The sequence below is a fragment of the Myotis lucifugus genome, unplaced genomic scaffold (assembly GCF_000147115.1).
Source record: "Myotis lucifugus unplaced genomic scaffold, Myoluc2.0 scaffold_268, whole genome shotgun sequence".
Classification (NCBI taxonomy): domain Eukaryota; kingdom Metazoa; phylum Chordata; class Mammalia; order Chiroptera; family Vespertilionidae; genus Myotis; species Myotis lucifugus.
The window spans coordinates 1,196,802-1,223,413 of record NW_005871316.1 but is presented as its reverse complement, the minus strand read 5'-3'; the positions used below and the strand labels follow the sequence as shown (position 1 = coordinate 1,223,413).

General features: G+C 38.2%; 1 protein-coding gene across 14 annotated transcripts in view; it reads left to right on the top strand.

Annotated features, from left to right (window-relative positions):
* The window catches only part of MIA2 (melanoma inhibitory activity 2), a 127,288-nt gene that overhangs the window by 38,629 nt on the left and 62,047 nt on the right, over positions 1-26,612 (top strand). For 2 of the 14 annotated variants that reach the window (XM_023762919.1, XM_014464791.2), the window contains exons 1-10: positions 9,089-9,394; positions 11,056-11,187; positions 14,616-14,637; positions 15,274-15,362; positions 20,865-20,933; positions 22,758-22,784; positions 23,357-23,467; positions 24,630-24,701; positions 25,472-25,576; positions 26,387-26,509. In XM_023762919.1, coding sequence (XP_023618687.1) covers positions 9,332-9,394; positions 11,056-11,187; positions 14,616-14,637; positions 15,274-15,362; positions 20,865-20,933; positions 22,758-22,784; positions 23,357-23,467; positions 24,630-24,701; positions 25,472-25,576; positions 26,387-26,509 — 813 coding nt within the window. In that variant the 5' untranslated portion in view covers positions 9,089-9,331. Of the gene's footprint in view, positions 1-232; positions 452-583; positions 670-7,349; positions 7,500-8,449; positions 8,629-9,088; positions 9,395-9,460; positions 9,610-11,055; positions 11,188-14,615; positions 14,638-15,273; positions 15,363-20,864; positions 20,934-22,757; positions 22,785-23,356; positions 23,468-24,629; positions 24,702-25,471; positions 25,577-26,386; positions 26,510-26,612 lie in introns of those variants that run through there. The other 12 variants (XM_014464787.2, XM_014464794.2, XM_014464793.2 and 9 more) reach the window with 12 other exon arrangements.

Here is a 26,612-nt window from a genome sequence, read left to right as displayed (position 1 = left end):
GCCAATTCTCTATCCAAACCAGCTAGGGCAGATCTCTACAAATTTAAGAGATTTGTGTTGTTTAAGCCAGTAAGTGTTTGTTAGGGACTAATACAGGCTACAGTTTATGTTTCAGTGAATTTTTTCCATAAGGAAATATCACAACGATTGCAAAGGTCCTAGAAAACAAAAGGGAAACCCCCAAACCAAGCAAGTTTTTAAAAAGAAAAAGAAAAATCTCATTTATTTGCAGATATGATCTCTAAATTAGAGTTACCTATGGGAATTCATGAAGATTTACACTTCAAAACTCCATCATCTAAAAATAATTATGAAAAATCAAAAACATCACTAGATACTGAAGGGCCTACTTGGGAGGAAATAGACACCTTTGTGGAAAGTACCCTGCCAGTCAGTCAGATGTTTCCAGCCGATTACTCTTTGTCTTCTCAACTTGACGTTGTTCAAAAAGGTAAGAAACAAGTTATTTGGTTTTTTTTTTTAAATGCAGCAATTAAGAAATTAGATTTAAAAGTTACATCACATAGAAAAAAAGTTACATCATATAAAGTGTTTTTTATTTATTTATTTTATAAATCCACAGAAGATGCTTCCGAGGGTCACATTCTGAAATTTTTATTTCAATTCATGAATTTGGCATTTTCACCAATTGCAATTCTTACAGAAAGGGTAAGTTGACCTTTTAAATCTTTTGCAATAATTTTACCAGTTTTGCTAAATATAGGAGCAGCTGAAATTAGGTTTCCCTATGTAAACGCTATATAATATTTCTCTTTCCATAAAGTGTTACAGGTAGGATTTATCCTTACATGAATGTTATGTTGCATGGATATTGTTCAGGATTTCTTTTTCTTTTCTTTTTTTGAGGGGGGTTGATGAGGGTTGTGTGTTATTTATTTTTAAATTGAACTCATTGTGGTGACATTGATTAATAAAATTTTATAGGTTTCAGGTGTACAATTTTATAATACATCATCTATATGTTATATTGTGTGTTCACCACCCCAAGTCAAATCTCCTTCCATTACCTTTACCCCGTTACCCTTGATTACCTTCCCCCACCTTCCTCCCTCTGGTAATCACTATACTGATGTCTGTGTTTATGAGATTTTAATTTTTTTGCTTAATCCCTTCATTATTTTTTATCCAAACCTCCAACCTCCCTCCCCTCTGAGAGCTATCAATTTGTTCTCTGTATCTATGAGTCTGTTTCTATTTTGTTTGTTAGTTTATTTTGTTCATTAGATTCCACATATGTATTCAGAAATGGGTGGCATTTTCATACATTAACAATGAACTATCAGAAAGAGAAACTAAGAAAGCAATCTCATTTACTATCTTTTTAAAAAATATTTTAAAATTGATTTTTAGAGAGAGAGGAAGGGAGAGGGAGAGAAACATCAATGTGAGAGCAAGACATCAATTGGCTGCCTCCTTCAGGCTCCCTACTGGGGGACTGAACCCACAACCCAGGCACCGGAAATGAAACTGGCAACCTTTCAGTGCATGGAAGGGACAAAGCTCAACCAACTGAGCCACACTGGACAGGACCCCATTTGCTATTGCAACAACAAAAATATAAGGTACCTAGAGATAAATGTAACCAAGGAAGTAAAACATGTACTTGGAAAACTATAGGACAGCGGTTCTCAACCTGTGGGTCGCGACCCCTTTGGGGGTCGAACGACCCTTTCACAGCGGTCGCCTAAGACCATCAGAAAACACATATATAATTACATATTGTTTTTGTGATTAATCACTATGCTTTAATTATGTAACAATGAAAATACATCCTGCATATCAGATATTTACATTACAATTCATAACAGTAGCAAAATTACAGTTATGAAATAGCAACAAAAATAATTTTATGGTTGGGGGTCACCACAACATGAGGAACTGTATTAAAGGGTCGCGGCATTAAGAAGGTTGAGAACCACTGCTATAAGACATTGAAGAAAGAAATCGAGAAAGATACAAATAAGTGGAAGCATTAACAGTGTTCATGGATTGGAAGAATTAACATCATTAAAATGCCCATACTACCCAGAGCAATCTATAGAGTCAATGCAATTCCTATTAAAATACCAATGGCATATTTTATAGATCTAGAAAAAAATATATTCTAAAAATTTATATGGAAGTAAATATGACCCCGGATAGCCACAGCAATCTTTAGAAAGAAGAACAAAGTTGGAGGTAACACAATACTGGATATCAAACTATACTCCAAGTCCACTGTAATCAAAACAGATTGGTAGTAGACTTAGAAAAGGCATATAGATCAATAGAACAGAACAGAGAGCCCAGAAATCAACCTACCTACAGGGTTTCCCCCCAAAATGTGTACACACTATAACAACTGATAGCTCAAATTTGAAAATGAAATGTATCATATTAAACACTGCCTTTATAATTATTCAAAGTGTATGTATACATTTTTTGGGGACACCCTATATTTATGGTCAATTATTATTTGATAAAGGAGGCAAGAGCATACAGTGGAGTAAAGACAGTCTCTTCAATAAATGGTGTTGGGAAAATTGGACAGGTACATGCAAAAAAATAAAACTAGACCACCAATTTATACCATACACTAGAATAAACTCAAAATGGATAAAAGACTTAAATGTAAATCATGAAACCATAAAAATCCTAGAAGAAAACAAAGGTAGTAAAATCTCAGACATCTCTTGCAGCAATATTTTTATAAATATGTCTCCTAGGGCAAGGGAACTCAGGAAAAGATAGACAAATGGGATTACATCAAGCTTCTGCCCAGCAAAAGAAATTATCAACAAAACGAAGAGAACCCACTGTATGGGAGAACATATTCACCAATGATACATCCGATATTTCTAAAATATATAAAGAACTTATACAACCCAATGCCAGGAAAGAAACTATACTGTTAAAAAAATGGGCAAAGGACTTGAGTAGACACTTCTTCAAAGAGGACATACAGATGGCCAATAGACACGAAAAAATGCTCAAGGTCACTAATCATCAGAGAGATGCAAATTAAAAGTACAATGAGGTACCACAAACAACAAGTGCTGGCATGAATGTGGAGAAAAGGGAACCCTAGAACACTGTTGGTGGGAATACAGACTGAGGCAGCCACTGTGGAAAACAGTATGAAGTTTCCTCAGAAAATTAAAAACGGAACTGCCTTTTGCAGTCCCACTTCTGGGAATATATATCCGAAGAATCCAAAACACCCATCAGAAAGAATATCTGTACCCCTGTGTTCATAGCAGCATTATTTACAATAGCCAATGCCTGGAAACAGCCCAAGTGCCCCTCAATAGATGAGTGGATAAAAAAAGATGATACATTTACACAATGGAATACTTTGCAGCTGTAAAAAAGAAGGATCTCTTACTCTTTGAGACAGCCTGGAGAGACCTGGAGAGTATTAGGCTAAGTGAAATAAGCCAGTCAGAGAAAGACAAATACCACAAGATCTAACTTATATGTGGAATCTAATGAACAAAATAAACTAGCAAATAAAATAGAACCAGAGGCATTGATACATGGAACAGACTGAAAGGGGAGGGACTGGATGAAAGAATGTGAAGTAATTAGCCACATATATGCATAACCCATAGACACAGATAATAGTGTGGTGATGGCCAGAGGGAAGGCGGGAGAGGGTGGGATGGAGTTGGGCAAAGGTGGGGAGAGGAGAGGAAAGGGGACATCTGTAATAGTGTCAACAATAAAAATAAAGTTAAAAAAAAAAGGAAGAAAAGAAAGAATCAATCTCAGATATGGTCAGAGATGCAAAAATCCTAAATAAATATTAGCAAGAAATTTTTAAAAAGTACAGAAGTTGGAGAGATCATGGCATATTTGGAGAACTAAAAGCAATTCATTGTGATTGAATATATGCTGAGAATGAAGATGTGTATATATATAGGGATTAAATCAAGAATGTTTTGTGTTCCCCTGGCTGGGTTTCTCAGTGGTTAGAGTGTCGTTGGCTATTTGGTTGTAGGGTCCCTAGCCCCTGTAGAGACAACCAGTTGATGTGTCTCTCTCACGTTGATGTTTCTCTCCCTCTATCCCTCTTCTACTCTTCCCTCCCTTCTACTCTCTCTGGAAATCAATAGAAAAAATATCCTCAGGTGAGGATTAAAAAAAGTGTTTTGCTTGTTTTGATAGGAAGTTGAACTCTTTCTTGTAGATAACAGGGCACTATTGAAGGATTTAAGTGGGGAGTAAAATGAAAAAGTTTCATTTATAAAGTCTATTTATAGTCAGATTGTCAAATAAGAATTGAATGGGTTAAAACCAGAGGCAGGGAATCCAGTCAAGAAGTTGGTGCATTAGTTCAGGAATTAAATAGTGAAGATCTAAATCAGGATTTACAAACTCATGAAAGGAATGATGCACTGGAAAATGTGAGAAGCGTAACCAACTGGAGAGTGTATGCCTTCTCCTAAGCATGTGGTTGCTACTTACCTGGGTTTTGGTATGAAATTTCCCAATTTTTAATACTGCCAAATATTCAGAATAAAAAAAATACCATGATGGTGAGACAATACCTTTTGTAAGTTGGGTTTGGCCCACTAGCCACATTTTTTATTTATTATTATTATTTTTATTGATTTCATAGAGGAAGGGAGAGGCAGTGAGAGATAGAAACATCAATGATGAGAGAGAATCACTGATGGTATGCCTCCTGCACTCCCCACACTGGGGATCTAGCTCACTCCTGGGCTTATGCCGTGACCAGGAATTGAACTGTGACCTCCTGGTTCATAGGTCGACGCTCAATCACTGAGCCATGCTGGCCGGCTCTAGCCATCTTGTTAAATCTTTGCCCTAATATCTGATGGTGATTATTTAAATGATTGGAAGGACAGATAGATCTTTTATAGATATAATTTATTGGTTTTAATGATTGACGGAATGTAGTCAGGAGAAGAAAATGGAAAAGAGATAACTTAGTGAGGATGACCAGGTAGATGGTAGGTAGTGCCACTGCCTGTGATAAGAGTCTTTGTGAAAACTGGGCTTAATGTCATATGTAGTTTTGCTTTCGGAGGCTTTCTCCACACTTTATTTCTGTGCCAGCTTCCAGAGAGTTGAATAAGCAGAGAAATGATGAATTGACTCTGTATGATTTGGTCATGAAGTTGTTGATCAAAAACTTTACTTAGAAAACTACTTCAGCAGAGGAGAACTGACATATCCCTCACCTGTTACCCCCCTTCCTCACAAATACTACCAGTGAAGTTTCTAAATTCATGAAATAATTTATTAATCAGTACACGATATTCATATAAAGTGCTAATTTATAAAGGCTATGCTAAATATGCTTATTTTTGTAGATTCAGTAAACATAGTCAAACACATTTTTTTAAAAAATATATTTTATTGATTTTTCACAGAGAGGAAAGGAGAGGGACAGAGAGTTAGAAACATCGATGAGAGAGAAACATCGATCAGCTGCCTCCTGCACACCCCCCACCGGGGATGCACCCGCAACCAAGGCACACGCCCCTGACCGGAACCGAACCTGGGACCCTTCAGTCCGCAGGCCGACGCTCCATCCACCGAGCCAAACCGGTCAGGGCAAACACATTTTACTTGAATTATTTTGGTTGAAATTCTTTAGACATGAAAATATTGAATTTAAATTTATGTTAATTATCTTGTGACCTTGGAAAGTCACTTATTCTCTGGGAGTATTGGATTTAAAACTCTAATATCAGAAGCTGTCAAAACTAGCTTGCACATTGTTTAAAAATTATGAACCAGTTGCCAACATTTAATAGGTGAGTTGACATAAAAATCTGGATTTCTGGATTCTCTTAAAAAAGCATAAGAGTGTAATATATAGTCTCCCATTTTCATATGGCAACAAGCTCAAGCTGAAAAGTGCTTGCATTGAATAGACATGCATTCTTCATTTCCCTACCTTTACTTCAACTATTTGTCCTCCATAGGGCTTTAAGTTCACAAGTATGGACTAAATTTCTGAAGAGTTCCTGCTAGATCTAGAATTCTAACAATCTTAGTGCATTTATTAAGCACCCATATTATAGTTTTGAATAGCTGCAATAAATGGAAAATTTGAGGAATTTTTCAGTTAAATGTAGGCAAGAGTCTTTGCTTTTCTTCTTGCCTAAATATTTCAGGTAATTGTTTCTATTTGCTGGTGATATCAGATTTTGTACACAACATTCTTTGAATTGTTTAATAGGAATTAATACCACTTTTTAAATCTACTTTATTTTATAATTGAGGAAGCTCTTTGAGTTCTAACATTTATATATTATTAACTAGAATGCTTAACTTATATGTGGAATAAACAATGGAAATTTCCTAGCTCTTGTTCAACAGGTAATTCCTGATTCGATATGTTCTGAGAGCAACTCTTACATCACAGTTCAGAGAAGGAAAATAAATGTTTGATCTTCTTCCAAAGGACTAGATCTTGTAGACTGTGACATTGCCTGTTTAATCAAATGGAAGTAACAGGAACTTAAAGCTTTGTAAACAGGCCCTTCAAAAGGGAAATCAGTTTCTAGATTGTGGACAAGGTTTACTGGCTAGCACATTTCCAATGTTCTTGGTTAATATATATTATTTTTAACCCTCACCAGAGGATATGTTTTTATTGATTTTTAGAGAGTGAGGAAAGGAGAGAGAGAGAGAGAGAGAGAGAGAGAGAGAGAGAGAAACACCTCTGTGAGAGAAACATTGATTAGTTGCCTCATGTCTGTACCCTGACCAGATTGAACCCATAACCTTTTGGTGTCCCAGAGGATGCTCCAATCAGGGGAACCACTCAGCCAGGGCCAAAGTAGGTCTATTAAAGACACCCAAATCCCATGTCTACTGAACAACTATCTCCGAATATTTTTTAAATGCAAAAATTATGTACTCTACATGAACAGACGATAGAATAAATCATGCAATTTAATTTTTATCAGTTACCAAATTCTTTTTGCAATTGTAGATTTTAAGAGGGTAGTAATATGCATGATATTTTGTAAGTATGACAGAGAAGAAGGGAGAGGGATAGAGAGTTAGAAACATCGATGAGAGAGATCGATCAGCTGCCTCCTGCACGCCCCCCAGTGGGGATGTGCCTGCAACCAAGGTACATGCCCTTGACCTGAATCGAACCCGGGACCCTCCAGTCCGCAGGCCGACGCTCTATCCACTGAGCCAAACCGGTTCGGCGCAATTATAGATTTTAAGAGGGTAGTAATATGCATGATATTTTGTAAGTATGACATTTAATCAGCAGTGATGTCCATGAAACTGAATTATGGGTTGGTAGTCACAACTCCACCTATAGCACCCCTATACCCACAAGTGTCAACACAGGATCACAGTCAGTGTTGAAAGGCAAGAGTGCAGGATGTGTTAGAACCTGAACTCTTTCTCAAGGATATGGGGTGCTTAGCAAAGCTTTATTTACAGGTTAGGATATTTTCACATGAGTTTTAAAAATGGACTTGAAAGACCCGGAGGAAGAGGTAAGTTTCTACATGGCTAATTAAGTATATGGAAATTAGGTTTGCATCTGACACTGAGTTTGTGAGTTTTACTGTGTTTTTGCTTATGGGCAAGGTGAAACTTTGAGATCTTTCTTTTAAATAATTTTTATCGGGTAATACAATGTTCTAATAGAGGCATACATTGTTCCAAGATTCTTTGAAATGTTAAAGATAAAATTTTGGTTATGCTTCTTTTTTGACCTTAATAAGCGATTCACAAAATTTCAACACAGCGCTGTCCAATGCCTATGAAGGGTGTGTGCTACCTTTAAATGGAGCATTGAGTAATGTCTTCGACTCTGATACTGACAGTTCCTGAAACGCGGTAGGCTGATGTGGCAAACCCGAGAGCGCTTTCTGAGTTCCAAAAACTAGGCCGCATTTTGGTCCTGAAAACCACTTGCTGTGAACCTGGGCCGCTTTTTAATTCTTTTTAATTTTTTTTTTTGGCACCGTAGTTCTGTTGCTACCAGAGTTTGCATTAGGGACATTTCCTACGGATTTAACCTTTTAACTATTGCGTTCTCTTGGGTGATTTGTTTTGGAAGAAGTACCTTCCTTTTTGAGTTGCTGCACTTGAGGACGTGAGTTGGAAAGCTGAATTTGGTGAGGCTTATCATGCCGGCAAGGGAGACTCACAGAGGGGTTACTCTCTGCACCTCTGTCAGCTAAAACCATCTCCCATGAACAAGTCTGGCCCCTTACTTTATGCTACAGACCTAAAAATAGGGCCCTAAATTTAGAGGGCGAGGCGCTACTTTTAGCTTCCCTTCTGGGGGAGAACCGCACTCGTCCAGCAAGGTCCTTACGGGTAGGTAGCGGGGCATTTAGGAAGCTTAGGCCAATCCCGCCCAGTAAGTTCTCAGGTGATTCAGGTAACAGTGAGTAGCCCCAGAACCCTCCGCAGGGCGGAGGAGACCCGGCCGATGTTCCCTTGCGTGGGAGAGGTTAAACTTTGTCCAGACAACAGGTGACCCGAGAAGTCTTCCCGTCCAAAGTCGGAAGTCCGGACGTGGTTGGCAGCACGCACAGGCGCGGGTCTGCAGGTCATCTTCTAACTGCAATGGAGGCGGCGGTCGGTTTTCCAGGACCTGCGGGGTCCCCCGGGGTACGACGCCGCCGGGGCTTCCGTGGGGCGCAGACAGAAGGCTCTTGCGGGGCTGCGAGAGGAGAGCGCCGCCGTCGGGGCTGGGGGCGCGCCGCGCTTACCGCCCGGCGCGGAGGGGCCTCCCGGGGAAGCCTCACAGCCCGCGGCCACCCGATGGGGGTGGGGGTGGTGGGGGAGAGGTCCTGGGCCAATGCCCTCGGCCTCTGGGCTGAGCGGCTCACACCCCAGCGCAGAGCCGGAGGCCGATGCCCATTTTCTCAGCCCCGAACCCCTGGACTTCCAAAGGTGGGTGGCTTTGCCAGGTAGAGAGCCGGCCCCTTTAAGAGCAAGCGCCCGGGACACGTCTACCAACCTCGCGCGAAGAAGGCGGGACCTTCACTGCGTCCGCCCCCACGGCGGCCTGGCCGAAACCAAACAGAGGGGTGGGGCGGCGGGGAAGGGCAAGTTGCGGGCTCCTGCCGGTCGGGCGTGGAGCTGCGGATCACCTGGACGCAAAGCGTCCCGTGGTGGCCTCAGCTTCCCAGTGGGCAGCGTGGACACCGGAGGCCTGTGGGGCCGCTCGCTCTGTCCAGCACCCCCCCCGCAGCCGGCTCCGCAGTGGTCTGACCCGGTTGCCCGGTGCGGGTCTGGGTGGTGGACAGAGCGCTGCGGGCTCGCCGCTGACTTAGGCTCCGCCAGGCCCAGGCTGCGGCGGCCCCGCGCCATGGAGCAGCCCCGGTCTGCCCCTCAGCCGTACTTGGGGCTGGTCCTGGAGAAGCTACGCAGGGTAAGCCCAGGCGAGGTCGGGCTCCCGGGCCCGGGGTGCGGAAGCCGCCGGGGAAGGAAGCGGCTGACTTCGGCGCTGGGGTCTGAGCGGCGGCGGTGGGAGGTCCCGGAGCCGGGGTCCTGCGGCCGCGGGATGCTGGGGCCGCTTGTTGTGGTGGAGGGACCCTGGAGGCGAGGACGGCGAAGAGAGCATTTGCTTAGCGGGACTTTGCAAAGGTGTGTGAAGTGTTTCCCGATTCCTAACGAGTGATGCTTTCTGTCATGTTATTGATCTTGAACAGGAGTCAGTGCCACGTAGTTCCCCCGACTGTAGGAAACTTGACTGATCCTCTGAAATGAGTCCCTTTTAGTGATGAAACTTCTCGTTGTCCTGAACGGATACCTGAGCCTGGGCAGGGAGTTGGGATGCTAATTCTGCATCTTCTGTTAAGATGCTCTTTTGAGATGCTTTACCGTAAGAGAGATTGTTCTTTCTGTTGTCTTGCTCATGTAAAAGGTCGTGTTAATGGAAAACCTGGAGATATTAAACTCCAAGTGTTCAACATTATTAGGTTCAGTTTATAGTCACGTTGCAGGGATTTTTCTGAGTCTTTATAGTTGTCTTTGTAGACATGTTTAGTGACATTCATGTTGCCGTGTTTTTCAAAAACACCTATTTGCACTAGAAATTTAAAAAGCCCTTTTCAATAAGGGGGCAGCTATGATGATTTGTTTCTTGTTATGTAAATAAAAAGTACAGTTGCCATGGTATTCCTATGTATATGGCAGTTCTATGGGAGTTCTAAATGGACTGTGACATAATTTGGCCCCTGGCATCATGCTATCAGGGGAGGCAAGACAGAAAAAAGGACCAAGTAGAAACTGATGAAGTGCTCACGGAAGCATATACAGAAAGTGCTAGGGAAATTGAGGGGTGGGAGAGACTGCATTTTCTTGAGTCTTTAGGAAAGGCTGCGGGGATAGTTTAAGCAGAGGGGGCATGAAGCAGCATGGTGTGTGCAGCGAACTGGATGAGCTGTGTGACCAGAAACGTAAGGGGGGCTCGGAGTGACGCGCAGTGATGCTTGCTGGAGGCCTAAGTGGGCTCCAGGTAAGGGTGCTGGAGAGCTCCTGCGCTTTTATTTAGCACTTAGGCTAAGCCTGATTCCTCATACTGTAGCTGAAGCAAGATGGAAACATTTAAGTAAACCTTTACTAAACGCTTGTATGCAAAAAAAAAAAAAAAGAAGACACCATAGAGAATAAGACAGATAATTCAGCCTACACAATATGCCTTCCTTTTGGCTCCTAGACTCTGCCTCATTTTTAGGACCTGGCATATTTCTATGTCCTAGGCACCATGTGAGCGCCCATCTCTGCATTTAGCAAAGTCTGTGTCCCAAGAGAGAATGTGTGCAGTAGATAGAGGCCCTCCCCTCTACTTGTCTGATTGGCTTGGGAAAGACCACCTTCCTTTCTACAGCAAAGGTGGTAGACCGTAACCATTTGCAGGAAGTTTCCCATTTCAATAGAATACAGACTAGCAGATGGTTCTCTTCTGCAGTGGGCCCTCCAATATATTCACGTAGATTATTGTCCAATAAACTGGTATTATAAAACTCAGAGTTGGAGTCACAGATTTTGTAAGTTATCATAATGGTAGTTAATTTTCTTGTCTTGAAGGTTGTGGCAGCATTGCCTGAAGATATGAGAGAAGGTTCTAATCCCTATGGTTTTCCATGGGAATTGCTGGTATGTGCAGTGATTGTTGGATTTTTTGCTGTTTTCTTGTTTCTGTGGAGAAGCTTTCGATCGGTAAGTAACCAGTGCTATATACTTTCTAAGAGAATGTTCATTTTGTCTTCAGATTGAACAAGTAATATGAGAAACATCTTTTATTTTAAGATAACAGGTTAAGTTGTAGTTACATAGATCACTCATGTTAATGTGTGGCTACTAGAAACTGAATATAGATTTAGAGGAATATTTTTAGTGTAAAAATGTTAAAGGATTTCTTTGTAGAACTAATACTAAAACCTTACTTTTAGTATTTATTTATGTCTGTGTTTGTTTTAAAGTATGCTAAACATCTGTGAATATGCCACTCAACCCGGAGACAAACATTGAGTATCACTTATAGTTAGGTGATCCTCCCTTATTTCATCTCCCTGCCTCCCTGTACTAGAGGTAACCTTATCCTGATCCTTGTTATTCCCAAGCCTTAAAATTTTTTTTGGTTCTATCTACATATATTTATCAAAAGTATATATGTGATTTTCTGCAGTTTCATGCTCTGTGTCATGTTTTGGAACTTTTTTATTCCATTGTATATTCCTAAGAGTCATCCATGTTTTTGCATGAGACTAATTTTTTTCCATTTTGATTGCTGTAGAAATTACATTGTAAGAGTATACTAAAATTTTAGATTTTATGGTCTTGGACATTTGGGTTGTTTTCAGTTTTTTTTTTATTACTATTAGTGCTGCTCTGTATATTATTTTTAATTAAATATATGTTTTCAATTACAGTTTACATTCAGTATTATTTTGCATTAATTTCAGGTGTACAGCATAATGGTTAGACACTCATACTTTACAAAGTGTTTCTCCTGATATTTCCAGTAGCCACCTGCTATGTATATTCTTATACATATCTCCTGTTTTTTATTTTACCTTTTTTTTCTTTTTTCTTTTAATTCTTACTGAGGATATTTTTTTCCATTGCTTTTTAGAGAGAGTAGAAGGCAGAGAGGGAGGGAGGGAGGGAAGAGAGATAGAGATAGAGATAGAGATAGAGATAGAGAGAGCGAGAGACATTGATGTGAGAGAGACACATGGATTGGTTGCCTCCCCTATGACCCCTGACTGGGGCCGGGGATCTAACCTACAACCCAGGTATGTGCCCTTGACTGAGAATCGAACCGAGACCCTTCAGTCTGGGGCCAACACTCTAACTATTGAGCACACCAGCAAAGGCCTGTTGTGTATTTTAAAGTTTCTCTTGGGAATATACTTAAGTGTGAGATTACTGGGTTATAGAATATATGGGAACTTCTACTTTTAAACATAATGCCAATTGTTTTCCAAATTGTCTGTACCAGTTTATACCCTTACCAGCAATATATAAGAGGCCCAGAGATCCATTTGATTTCTGTCTTCTCCAACACTTGTTATTTTGCCACTTGAATGGAAAAATGACGGTCTTGATTTGAATTCCTTGATCTCTAGTGAGATTATAATCTGTTACTAAATTTACCAGTCATATGTGTTTGTCATTTTGGGAAACAGTTGTTTATGTCTTTTGCTTAAGTTTTTATTGAGTAGTTTGTTGTTTTTTTATTTGTAGGTGTTCGTTATTCTTGATGCTACCCTTATTGATTATGTGTATAGTCTGTGTCCCAGTATGAAACTTCTTTTCATTTTTCTTAAAGTGTTTTCTGATGAGCAGATATTCTTAATTTTATTTTATTATTATTTTTTTTAAATATATATATTTTATTGACTTTTTACAGAGAGGAAGGGAGAAGGGATAGAGAGTTAGAAACATAGATGAGAGAGAAACATTGATCAGCTGCCTCCTGCACACTCTCCACTGGGGATGTACCCGCAACCAAGGTACATGCCCTTGACCAGAATCAAACCTGGGACCTTTCAGTCCGCAGGCCAACACTCTATCCACTGAGCCAAACCGGTTAGGGCGATATTCTTAATTTTAAAATTTTGTTTTTAAGATGTAAGTCCTTGATTCATCTTGAATCCAATGTTTTATTTGATATGGGATAGGAATTCAGTGTAATTTTTGCCCCCCAAATATAACCACTTTTTCCAGCTTCATGTATTGAATAGTCTCTCCTTTCCCTACTCATCTGCTATGCCACATGTAAGAGTTCCACATACATGTAGACCTTTTCTGCACTCTCATTTCTATTCTTTTAATGAGATCTTTTATCATTTTTTAAATCAGGGAAATTTCTTCTGCATTTTACATTTTTATTTATCTTTTTTGGGATTACTGTGTTTTAGATGTTAGCCCTTATGCTTAAGATTTCTATATCTCTCTTTTTAAAAAAAAAATATATTTTATTGATTTTTTTTACAGAGAGGAAGGGAGAAGGATAGAGAGTTAGAAACATCGATGAGAGAGAAACATCGATCAGCTGCCTCCTGCACACCCCTACTGGGGATGTGCCCGCAACCAAGGTACATGCCCTTGACCAGAATCGAACCCGGGACCCTTCAGTCCACAAGCTGACGCTCTATCCACTGAGCGAAACCAGTCAGGGCAAGATTTCTATATCTCTTAACTTAAAAATATTTTTTTTTGGTAGTTTCCTGTTATCTTTTGAGGGAGTTCCTCAATCTGATGTTTCAGTTCGCTAATTCCTCATCTTTACCCATACTACTGTACCTTGACTTTAAACATTTAAAAAAAATATATTTGTATTGATTTCAGATTGTAAGGGAGAGGGAGAGATAGATAGAAACATCAGTGATGAGAGAGAATCATTGATCAGCTGCCTCCTGCATGCCCCTTACTGGGAGCCCCTTACTGGGGATTGAGCCCGCCACCTGTGCAATGTGCCCTGACCAGGAATTGAATCCTGACCTCTTGATTCATGAGTGATCGCTCAACCACTGAGCCACACAGACAAGGCTTAAATTTTGTTTTGTTTTTTAAAATTTTATCCCTATACATCTTCTGTAGATGAATTAATTCCCCGTTGTTTCTTTATACTTGCTTATATTACCTTAACCCTAAATCTGATCTCCCTACAGGTGGAATTTTTCCTTCATTATTTGAGAGAGAGAGAGAGAGAGAGAGAAAGAGAGAGAGAGAGAGAGAGATATTAAAGAATACAAAGGTAGTGTTTCCTGTTTCTTTATAGTCAGTTCAGATCCATGACCCTGGATTTCTCAAATTGTGTTATTTTGGATATTAGCACTAGGGGAGATAATGATAGGGGTTTCCTGAAATAGTTTGTTTTAGGGCCAAATATGTTTGAGGAATAATGGGCTAAATGATACAGTATTTCAGCACTTTTAATATCCTAATACACAATGTGAATTTTTAATAGATTTTAATATGTTGCATTTTTCTCATTGGACAGAACACTTTTGATTAACAAATTCATACTTAGGCAATAAGAAAAGTGTTATTTTTAAATTGGCAGTATAAGTTAAATAAATTAGACTTACTTGAATGTGTATTTGTTTTAATGTAATTTTGCTTAAAATTTGTTTCAGGTTAGAAGCCGGCTTTATGTGGGTAAGCTCTTTTTTCTACTTTAGACCTCACCATTATTTCTAATTTTAAAACTTAAAACAATTTACACATGATAATATTAACTTTAAAAAAAATTACTGGGGTAACATTGGTTAATAACATGATTTTTAGGTGTATAAGATTATAATTCTACATATGTGTACCCTGTTATGTGCTTACCACCTGAAGTCTAGTTTCCTTCCATTACAATATATTTGACCCCCTTTTCCAACTTTGCCTTCTCTCCACCCCTTTCCCTACTGATAATCTCCATTCTGTTGTCTGTATCTGTAAGTTTGTTTTTTTCGTTAGTTCGTTTGTTGCTGTTTGTTTTATATTACACATATTAGTGAAATCATATTTTTTGTCCTTTTTAGCCTGGTTTATTTCACTTAGCATAATACTTTAAAGATTTGTTCATGTTGTCATCAATGTGAATATTTCATCTTTTTATTGCTAAGTAGTTTTCCATTGTATAATTTTATACTATACTGTATATTTATACACATCACATATTCTTTAACCAGTGTCTGTCAGGTTGTTTTTATTTCTTGGCTATTGTAAATGATGTTGTAATTGAACATAGGGGTATATATATCTTTATGGATAAATGTTTTTATATTTTAACTTTTTATTTAGAAAGAGAGAAAAAGCTTGCTGTGGAACTTTCTACACTAATGGAAGAAAAATGTAAACTACTTGAAAAATTTAGCCTTGTACAAAAAGAGGTAAGACATTTTTGAAAATATTAACATTCATGTTAGAGTCTGAGGATTTTATACTTCTTAATATAGGTACTTCTGTATTAGCTTAAAATTATTAATGCTTTGTTTGCAAAGTATAAGAGTTCAAGTTGCTCTTCAAATTACTAGGTTTCAATTTGCCTTTTCCTGACTAGTGAAGTTAAACACCTTTTTATATGTTTATTGGTCGTCTTCTTCCTCTTCTTTCTTCTTTATATTTTTAAAGGTATAGTTATATTTTTTTTTCCTTTTTGATATATAGGACTTCTTTTCCCATATTTTGAGTATGAGTCCTTTGCCAGATATATGTGGTGCAAATATCTTCTTCCACCTTGTGTTTGCCTTTTTATTTCATACAGGCCTAAGCTGTCAGTCGGACATCCTTAGTACTGCCACGGAGGCGGGAGAGGCTCCCGCCACTGCCACTGCTCTCGCCAGCTGTGAGCCTGGCTTCTGGCTGAGCAGTGCTCCTCCTGTGGGAGCGCACTTACCACCAGGGAGCAGCTCCTGCGTTGAGTGTCTGCCCCCTGGTTGTCAGTGTGCGTCATAGCGACCGGTCGTTCTGCTGTTTGGTCAATTTGCACATTAGCCTTTTATTATATAGGATGGTATCTTGGTAAGCAGAAGTTTATAATTTTAATATAGTCTGATTTGTCAATCTTTTTTAAAAATATATATATATTTTTGTTTATTTTAGAGAGGAAGGGAGAGTAAGAGAGAAACATCAATGATAAGGGAAAACCGTTGATCGGCTGCCTCCTGCACTCCCCACACTGGGGATCAAGCCTACAACCCAGCATATGCCCTGACCAGGAATCCAACTGTGACCTCCTGGTTCATAGGTTGATGCTCAACCATTGAACCACACTGCCCGGGCATGTCAATCTTTTTTTATGGTGGATGACTGCTTTTTGTTTTCTACTTAAGAAATTTTTGTCTGCTCAAAGATAGGAAGGTATCCTTTTGTGTTATCTTTTAGAAACTTTGTTGCTTTACTTTTCTCCTTTAGTCTTTATGTTACTTTGCTAGGACTGTCATAACGTACCACAGACTGGGTGGCTTATGCAACAGAAATTAGATTTGTTTTACAGTTTTGGAGGCTAGCAGTCCAGGACCAAGGTGTTGGCTGGTTTGGTTCTTCTAAGGTCTCTCTCCTTGGCTTGCAGATGGCAGCCTTCTTGCCTGATATTTCCTGGTCTTTCCTCTGTCCTGGTACCTGTTTCTGGTATTTCTCTGTGTCCAGGTTTTCTCTCCTTATAAGGACACATTGGATTAGGGCCCACCCTAAAGCCCCTTTTTAACTTAATCACCTCCTTGAAGAGCCTATTTCCAAATGCAATCAAATTCATACTGGGGATTGGGGCTTTAGCTTATTAATTTGGGAGTGAGGGGAACAATTTAGCCAAAATTTATTCAGTTCTTCATCTATCTGGAATTCAATTTGTGATGATGTGATTTGGAGGTCAAAATTTAATGTTTTTCATATGGATATTACATTAACCAGTACTATTTGTTGAAAAGACCATCTTTTCCTTTGTTCTGTGGTGTCATCTTAATTCAAGTGACTGTATATATCTGAATCTGTTTCTATAGCTTCCGTCTTGTTGGGCTATATATTTTTTTATTCTTTTTAAATCTACTGTGTTTTTATAAAAAGTCTTTTTATTTTTTAATCCTCACTGGAGGATATTTTTTCCTCATTGTTTTTTAGAGACAGTGGGAGGTAGCGGGGAGAAAGAGAGGGAAGAAGGGGGAGAGAGAGAGAGAAAGAGAGAGAGAGAGAGATATGTCATAGATTGGTTGCCTCCTGCACTTGCCCCTACAGGGGCCGGGGATTGAACTGGCAACTGAGGTATGTGCCCTTGACTTGCTGTTGAACCCAAGACCCTTCAGTCTGTGGGTTGACACTATAACTACTGAGCCAAACCAGCGAGGGCATTTATAACGTCTTGATACCACAGTGTACACCTCTAAGTTTGTTCTTCAAGATTGTCTTGGCATTTTGCCTTTGTATACTAGTATAAATTTGAAATCATTTAATCTGTTTACACACGTACATAGCCTGCTCTAGGAATTTGATTAGGATTGCATTAAATATATAGATCAATTTGGAGAGAATTGATATTTGCAATGTTGTGTTCTTGTGAATGGATTATGTATATCCCTCTACTTACGTCTTTTTGTAATCCTTTCAATATTGTTTTATACATCTTTGAGTTGAGATCTTGCATAGCTTTTCTTTTTTTAAATATATTTTTATTGATTTTAGAGAGGAAGGGAGAGGGAGAGAGAGATAGAAACATCAGTGATGATAGAGAATCATTGATTGGCTGCCTCCTGCTTGTTCCACACTGGTGATCGAGCCCACAACCCAGGCATGTGCCCTGACTGGGAATCGAACAGTGACCTCCTGGCTCATAGGTCAGTGCTCAGCCACTGAGCCACACCAGCCAGGCTTGCATATCTTTTCTTAATTTTATTCCCTGGTATCTGAGCCCACAACCTGGGCATGTGCCCTTGACCGGAATCGAACCTGTGATCCTTCAGACCACAGGCCAACACTCTATCCACTGAGCCAAACTGGCTAGGGCATGAGTGGCTTTTAATATATTAACAGAGTTTTGCATCCATTACAATAAATTTCAAACATTTTTATTACCCCAAAAAGAAATGCTTCGCCTCTTAGCTACCACCCTTCACCCATTCTCTCCCATTCCCAAGCCCTACACAATTAATGTACTTTTTGTTCCTATAAAATTGTCTATTCTGTACATTTCACATAAATGGAATCGTATAATATGTGGTCCTTTGTGCCTTGCTTTTTAAAAAATATATATTTTATTGATTTTTTACAGAGAGAAAGGGAGAGAGATAGAGAGTAAGAAACATCGATGAGAGAGAAACATCGATCAGCTGCCTCCTGCACACTCCCTACACTCGCAACTAAGGTACATGCCCTTGACCCAAATCGAACCTGGGACCCTTGAGTCCACAGGCCGACGCTCTATCCACTGAGCCAAACCAGTTAGGGCTGTGCCTTGCTTTTTTAAAACACTTACAATGATGTTTTGAAGGTTTATCATTGTTGTAGCATGTATCAGTACTAATTTTTTATATATTTTTTGCCAAATAATATTTTGTGGCAACTTACATACCCATTTGTCAGTTGATGGACATTTAGGTTATTCTCATTTTTGGCTATTATAAATGATGCTATGTGCATTTATGTACAAGTTTTGTGTGGATATATGTTTTCTTTTTTGGATATATGTTTTCAATTCTTTTGGGTAGTATATACCCAGAAGTAGAATTGCTAGATTTATATTTACATTTAACTTTTGAAAGAACTACCAAATTGTTTTCCACAGTGACTACACCAGTTCACATTCCCAGTAGCAGTTTGTGTTACAGTTTTTCCACATCTTTCCCAACACTTGTTATTATATGTATTTTTTATTATAGCCAATGTCTGACTAAGAACTCTGTTTCTCTTACTTTTTCCTTTGGTTCTGAGTCAAATCTTGTCTTTTTATTCATTTTTTTTATTATTATTTTTTAATACTTACCCAAAGATAGCAGTGGGAGGAAGAGGAAGAGAAAGGGAGGGAGGGAAGGTAGAAGGGAGGGGGACAGAGAGAGAGAGAATGAGAGAGAGAGAGAGAGAGAGAGAGAGGCATCAATGTGAGAGGGAACATTGGTTGCTTTCTGTATGTGCCCAACTAGTGCCCGTGCCTGACCAGGATCAAACCCGCAACCTAGGTATGTGGCCTGATCGGGAATTGAACCCAGAACCTTTTTCTATACAGGATGATGTTCCAACTAACTGAGCCACACTGGCCAGGTCAAATCTTGTCTTTTTGAATACCAGGTTATTTTATATTGAGTATCAGTGATAGTATAACAAAAATTATACAGATAATTTTGATCTTTCTGCAGTGAGGATTTACTGTTGCTTCTCATAGGCAGCTGAGCTAGGGACATTTGGAATCTTAATTACTTTAATCACAGATTGAGATGTTTGGAGACTTGGCCTCACTTAAAATGGTTAGTTTGTGGTTTAGACTTGCTTATAAGGTAGTCATTGTGAGTTGGTAGTAGTTTCCTCTTGTCGCTCTAACAAATTACCACAAATTTAGTGGCATAAGGCAACACAGATTTATTCAACTATAGTTCTGGAGGTCAGAAGTGTAAAGCCAGTCTTATAGGGCTAAAATTAAAATATCAGCCAGTCTGTGTCCCGGAGAGAACCTGTTTCTTGTCTCTTCCACCTTCTGGAGACTTCCCATATTCCTTGGCTCATAGCTGTATCACTCCATCCTCTGCTTCTATCTTCACATCATCTTCTCTCCCAACTTTGATCCTTTTGCCTCCCTTTTATAAGGCCTCTTGGGACTATATTGAGCCCGTCAATATAATCTCAGATATTTGCTCCAGCTCAAGATCCTTAATCACACCTGGAGATTTTAGGAATTAGGGTAGACTGTGGAGAGGTCGTTATTTAACTTACCACAGGGTCCCATCGTGAAGTCTGTCTGAGCTTCATGGTTCATCCTACTCATCAGGTCCTGAACTCTAAATGTTGTCTTCTCAACTCCCAATTCTACTAAAATCTCTGCTTGTTCTGATTATTTTGTTTCCTGTCACACATTCTCATTATTTTGATCACTCTCTAAGGCAGTGGTTCTCAACCTTCCTAATGCCGTGACCCTTTAATACAGTTCCTCATGTTGTGGTGGCCCCCAATTTCATTGTTACAAATTGAACATAATTAAAGCATAGTGATTAATCACAAAAACAATATGTAATTATATGTGTTTTCCGATGGTCTTAGGTGACCCCTGTGAAAAGGTCGTTCGACCCCCAAAGGGGTCGCGACCCACAGGTTGAGAACCGCTGCTCTAAGGCCTTCAGACATATCCTGTCTTTTGTTATATTCGTCCAGCTCTTTTTCTTGTTCTTAGCGAGAAGATTGATCTAAAACAACCTGGCTCTTCCATTTAATTTACTTTTTATGAGACTGATATGCTACCTACTGTACTAACGAGGCATCTTAATTTACTTTTAAAAAAAGCAATGAAGTAAGTGCATTTTGCTAAATCCTGTAGCATTGTATGTTTCATTGTCCTATGTTACATTGTTCTTGGTTGTTTTCTTTATTTTTAAAACATTTTATAGTCCCTGTTTGCTTTATTTGTTGTTAGATTTGAATTACAAGTGAAAATTTCTGATGAACACTTGGTATAAATTTCTCTTTAATGAATAAGTAGACTTTGGATAGCCTCAAGTGTAAAGTTCTGCCATTTGTTGCCCAAGCTAATGGGTTGTGATGTGTTAGCTGCCCTAGCTTTGTTTGTTATAGTAGTCAAATTTAAAGTTTAGTAAATCCAAATAAATTTAACATATCTGTGGAACTAGATTCTGTCTGTTTCTTAGATACCTACCCAGATAAAATTTGTACTTTTTACTTACAGTGTTGCTTTCTTTCAGTATGAAGGCTTAGAATCATTAAAGGATTCCAGCTCTGAGAAGGAGTCAACAGAAGCTCAAAATTTAGAGGTAAAAATACATAGTATAATTATCAAAGCTGGGGGAATAGCATCAATTTTAAATGAAATGTGTCTTCTCAAAACTATTTGAAAGGAAATATAAAAGAGCATCTCTTGATGTTAAACTTAAAAAAATTTAAATAGAGGAAATAGAATATTAATAAGTAGCATAAAATATTTTAAATATTTGAACTGTTGTTGCAAACTTGTTTTGAGTGAGGTGTTCAGTTCACTGAAATCTAGGGTGTTATAGGAGGTCTTTATTCATCATTCCTGGGAAATGTATTAAACGTGACCTTTTCCTTTTTTTTACTTATTTTGCTCCAGAAAGAAAAATATAACATTGATTTTCATAAATTTAGGCATAGTTGGTAACAATAAATTACGTAAATTTTGGTATTACTTGCTTTTACTTCATCCCTAGTATATTAGGAGTGACTAGAATTAGACCAAAGATTTATGTTATAAGTGGTGTGCTGGTAAATATTTAGCAACTGGATATCTGCAAAGCAGAAGCCCTTATTTGTAGCATTTCCTGACTTATATCGTGTAAATACTCTGACTGTGACCAATTTCAAGATGTCAGCATGATGTCACTGATGGTAGAGTTGGGAAGACATATGCGTAGTTGGGTTTCCTGCCATGTATGACTTGGCTTAAATAGGAACGAAGGTATCATAATTTGTCCCTTGGCTAAACTCCAACAGATTGATTACCTTAGGTAATGGGAGTGCCTTACTACTGTTTTAAAGTGGAAGTTTTATAAAAAGCTTACTAATATTAAAGTAGAAACAATAGACTTCCTACCTTTGGTGTACATGTTCAGTCAGTCCAGCTGGGCAGTTCTCAATCACTGATATCTGTAAATCATCAGAAAGTCTATGGATAATGATTCAGAATTTCCTACTGGAGTCTAAAGTAAGTTACAAATTGAATTCCAAATGAAAAGCATTTCTTAAACTTTTCTTTCTTCACTTGTTACCTATTAATATTCTTAAGAACTTGTTGAAATAGTTATATTTTATTTGTTGACCCTCTCTTTTAGCTGTTGGTCTAGTAGTAATTTATTAGTTTGATTAAAATAAATTTTTTTTAATATATTTTATTGATTTTTTACAGAGAGGAAGGGAGAGGGATAGAGAGTTAGAAACATCGATGAGAGAGAAACATCGATCAGCTGCCTCCTGAACACCCCCTACTGGGGATGTGCCCGCAACCAAGGTACATGCCCCTGACCAGAACCGAACCCGGGACCCTTCAGTCCGCAGGCCGACGCTCTATCCACTGAGCCAAACCAGCTAGGGCTGATTAAAAAAATTTTAAAGGCATTTAGCATGCTTAGAAAACCCCTAAAAAACTGGAGGGCAAAGGCCTCAAGCTTCGTGGTATTGTGGATCAAATAAAACACCAATTTATTCTCAAGACATTGAACTTACTTAATCTAGCATAAGATTAGCTGAAGTTTTATTTTAAAATGAATAATCACTCATTTAAAATGTGAACAAGTGAGTGTTGAAATGAACAATCACTTGTTTAAAATGAATAAGTAAATGTCTAATTTTAGTAATTTAAGAAAATGTTTATTTTCAAGATTATTAAATTGAATATAAACTAACATGATGCAACTTAAAAAATTTGATGGTTGACTCGGTAGATAAAATCAAAATGATGTGGTAATTTTGATTCAAGTAAGAGAATTCTTATAATGGAATAGTCAAATTTGAGGAAATATATATAAGTTTTTAACCACTATAATGTAGTATGTACTTGTTCTGCTTTTATTTGGGCCTACATTAAATTCTTTGAACTTTTGGTTTGTTTATTTTTTAACAAGTTTGTTGAAGAATCACAAATATCAGAGGTATGTTTATTATAGCATTTAATATCCAATTAGAATAATCCAAGAACTAATCATTTTAAATTTAAAAGGTCACTGAAAATATGTCTTAATTCAATGTAGATTATTATTATGAAACAATCTTGATTGGTTTTAAAATTTATTTTGCATTTTATTATGTCTTTAATTTTATTAAATTGGATTTATTCCTCATTTTTGCTTTTATAATGCTTTAGCGCAGAAGTTGGCAAACTAGACTCTGGGCTTCCCACCTGCTTTTTGTAAATAAAATTTTATTGGAACACAGGCATGCTCATTGATTTATGTGTTGCCTTTGCTGTCTCACTACATGGGCAAAGTTGAGTATTTGGACAGAGACTACAGGGCCTGCAAACCTGAAATACTTCTCTCTGGCTCTGTATACAAAATGTTTGCTGACCCCTGCTAGAATGGCTATTATTTCAATCTTATAAAAATGAACAAATATATAAACTAAATTTATTTAACTTACAGTATATGTGTTTTATTATAATTATCTGATTTACCCTAACCAGAAATTCCTAGGTCTGTCTTATAAAGTTGGCTTCCTCTTTTAGGCAATCTGTGAAAAGCTGAACAGTTCCAAATCTGAATGTGAGGATGAAATAGACTTTCTAGAAAAGGAGTTAAAGGAAGAGAAATCTAAACATTCTGAACAAGATGAATTGGTAAGGCTTCTGTGTTTGAGGAGACTGTAGGTAGAAGAAAGTTATTGCATTAAAAAAATTGTATCGTTTAAAGCAGCTATTTTCAACCTTTTTCATTTCATAGCACACATAAACTGATTACTAACATTCTGTGGCACTCTAAAAAATACATTTTTTGCTTATCTGACAAAAAAAGGTATAATTTTGATTCATTCACATCGGATGGCTATTGTTGTGTTTGCTGTTGTCATTTTTATTTTGACATTCTAAAGGAAAAGAGGTCAGTGTCCCTGACTAAATAGCCAGGTATTGCATGTTTTAAAAATCCTTACAGCATACTGGTTGAAAAGCACTGATTTAAAGAATTGTAAACACTGTAAAAAATTTAAAGATACAGAAGGTTGTAAAGTAGAGAGTAAAAATTTTCAGATCCACTACTTCTTTCATTTGCTAGAGGTTACCATTATTTTGTTGTTTCTTACATATTCTTTTTTTTTTTAAGACGACTGTGACTTTTTAAAAATAATATTTTTATTGATTTCAGAGAGGCAGGGAGCGGGGAGAGAGATAGAAACATCAATGATGAGAGAGACTCACTGATCGGTTGCCTCCTGCACACCCCCTCCTGGGGATTAAGCCCACAACCCAGTCATGTGCCCTTGACTGGAATCAAACCTGGGACCCTTCAGTCTGCAGGCCAATGCTCTATCCACTCCTCTATCCTGGCCAAACCGGCTAGGGCTTTTGCATATTCTTATAGAAATTTTTGATATGCACTATGGAAGTAGCTCACACAAATAGTTTAGTTTGAATAATCACATACATAGTGGATTTTATCACTCAAAAAGTATGTTAACATTTTAACTTTATTTGTCACATATTTTAAAATCTTTCTTAAGGAAGATCTTGATGTGTATGAGATTATTAAGATACAATGTTAGTGGACTTTTCTGGAGCCTATTTAAACTTAAATGTCATAAAACATTAAAGATGAGATAAAATATTATTATGTAACTTTCATGTAAGATTCCTTTAAGCAAATGGCGGAGAAGATTTCTTAATTTGAGCCCTCAGCTTTTTGAGGAAAACTGGTTAGGTTAACAATATATCTAATGTGTATGGCATCTTGGAAACTGGAGGAGTTTAGTAAATGTTTGTTTATTGATTGATACTGTCTTTCCAGATGGTGGATATTTCGAAAAGGATACAGTCCTTAGAAGATGAATCAAAATCACTCAAATCACAAGTAGCTGAAGTAAGTTGCTTTAGTCTAATAGGTCTGTTGCTTTTGAAAATAATTTTAATGTTCCTATTACTATTATGATTAAAAAATAAGATATAATATTATAATTGAGATATAGGGGTCTTAGACATATATGTTTTATACAAGGTACCTCAGAAAAGCTTATTTTTCTTATTGGACAAGTATTTATTGAGCTATTGCTATGTACTGGTCACTGTTGTAGGTGATAGGCACTTACATTAGTAGTTAAAATAGACAGAAAAGCTCTCATGGAACTTAAATTATGGTAAGAGAAGAACAGATAATAAAAAGCTAATTAAACTGCCCTGGCTGGTGAGGCTCAATTGGTTGGACATCGTCCAGTGCACCAAAAGGTTGCCAGTTTGGTTCCTGGTCCGGGCATATGCCGGATTGCAGGCTTCATCCCCAGTCGGGGGTCTGCAGGGGGCAGCTAATCGATGTTTCTCACATCGATATTTCTCTCTTTCTCCCTCTCCTTCTAAATCAGTAAAAACATATTTTAAAAAGCTAATTAAACTTCTTAAACAGTACATAGAAGGTTATAAGAGGTTAAGTCAAGGTTTAAAGCCACACAGCTAGTTAGTGTGGGAGCCATGACTAGATCCTGATTCTAGGCCAGAGTTTTTCTCCTACACTATGCTGCCTCTTCTATTAATATTGGCATGTTTTTTACTTTAATTTCATGTTTTAGGGAAGATGGATAAAAAATAACTATTGTATTAAACTAATTGTTATAAACTTGATATGTTGTATTTTCTTAGGCCAAAACAACCTTCAAAATATTTCAAATGAATGAAGAACGACTTAAGATAGCTATAAAAGATGCTTTGAGTGAAAATTCCCAACTTCAGGAAAGCCAGAAACAGGTTTGTACTGTATAGAGATCCTTCAACTTGTATTTATAAATCTTCTGGGCATACTGATGACTGACCCATGCAAGGGGCAAGGAAAGGCTTTTTCCGGAGAGCACAAGAGCAGGACAATCTCCCATATTCTGTGTCTCTTGTGTAGGATACATTTTAATACAAGTAAGGTATAGTATGGGATATAAGGAGTGCTAAAAAATGACCAAATCTAACATATGTGTATCTCAGAAACTTCATTTGATATAGATATAGACTTATTATGTTAATTAGTTGAAGATGGTTAAGTGTCTGTTATTTTACATTATTACTCTTTTGAAAGTTCTTTGCAAACAGGAGTTCACCCTTCCTTTCCTACTCCTGTCCCTCCCTCCCTCCCTCCTTCATTCCATCCCTTTCTTTTTCCTCCCTTCTTAGCAACACATTGCATTGCATAATACCTATTAACGAGAGGCCTGGTGCATGAATTCGTGCACAGGTGGGGTTGCTCTGCCTGGCTGGCAATCAGGGTGGTCTTGCCCAGTCCCGATCGGGGCCGGCCGGGGTGGGGCGGGGGGTGGGAACCACGGGAGGTTGGCTGGCAACAGGAGGTTAGCTGTGGGAGCACACTGACCATCAGGGGCAGCTCCTGCATTGAGCGTCTGCCCCCTGGTGGTCAGTGTGTTGTCATAGCAACCAGTTTCCCAGTCATTTGGTCAACCGCTTGTAATGGTCACTTAGGCTTTCATATATATAGATGATACAGTTAAATATATAAAAAGTATGATAAAGTAATAATGAGTTTTTCTTTTTTGTGTGGGGTTTGATTTTTAGCTTTTACAAGAAGCTGAAGAATGGAAAGAACAAGTGAGTGAACTTAATAAACAGAAAATAACATTTGAAGACTCCAGAGTACATGCAAAACAAGTTCTATGTGATAAAGAAAATCAGATCAAGGTAAATGGCCCTGCTGGTTTTAGTGACTGAGTCAGCTAGAATTCTATACTAATTCTGAAATTTGAAAATTTTTGTTTTTGGCAGTTAAAAAAAAAAAATATAT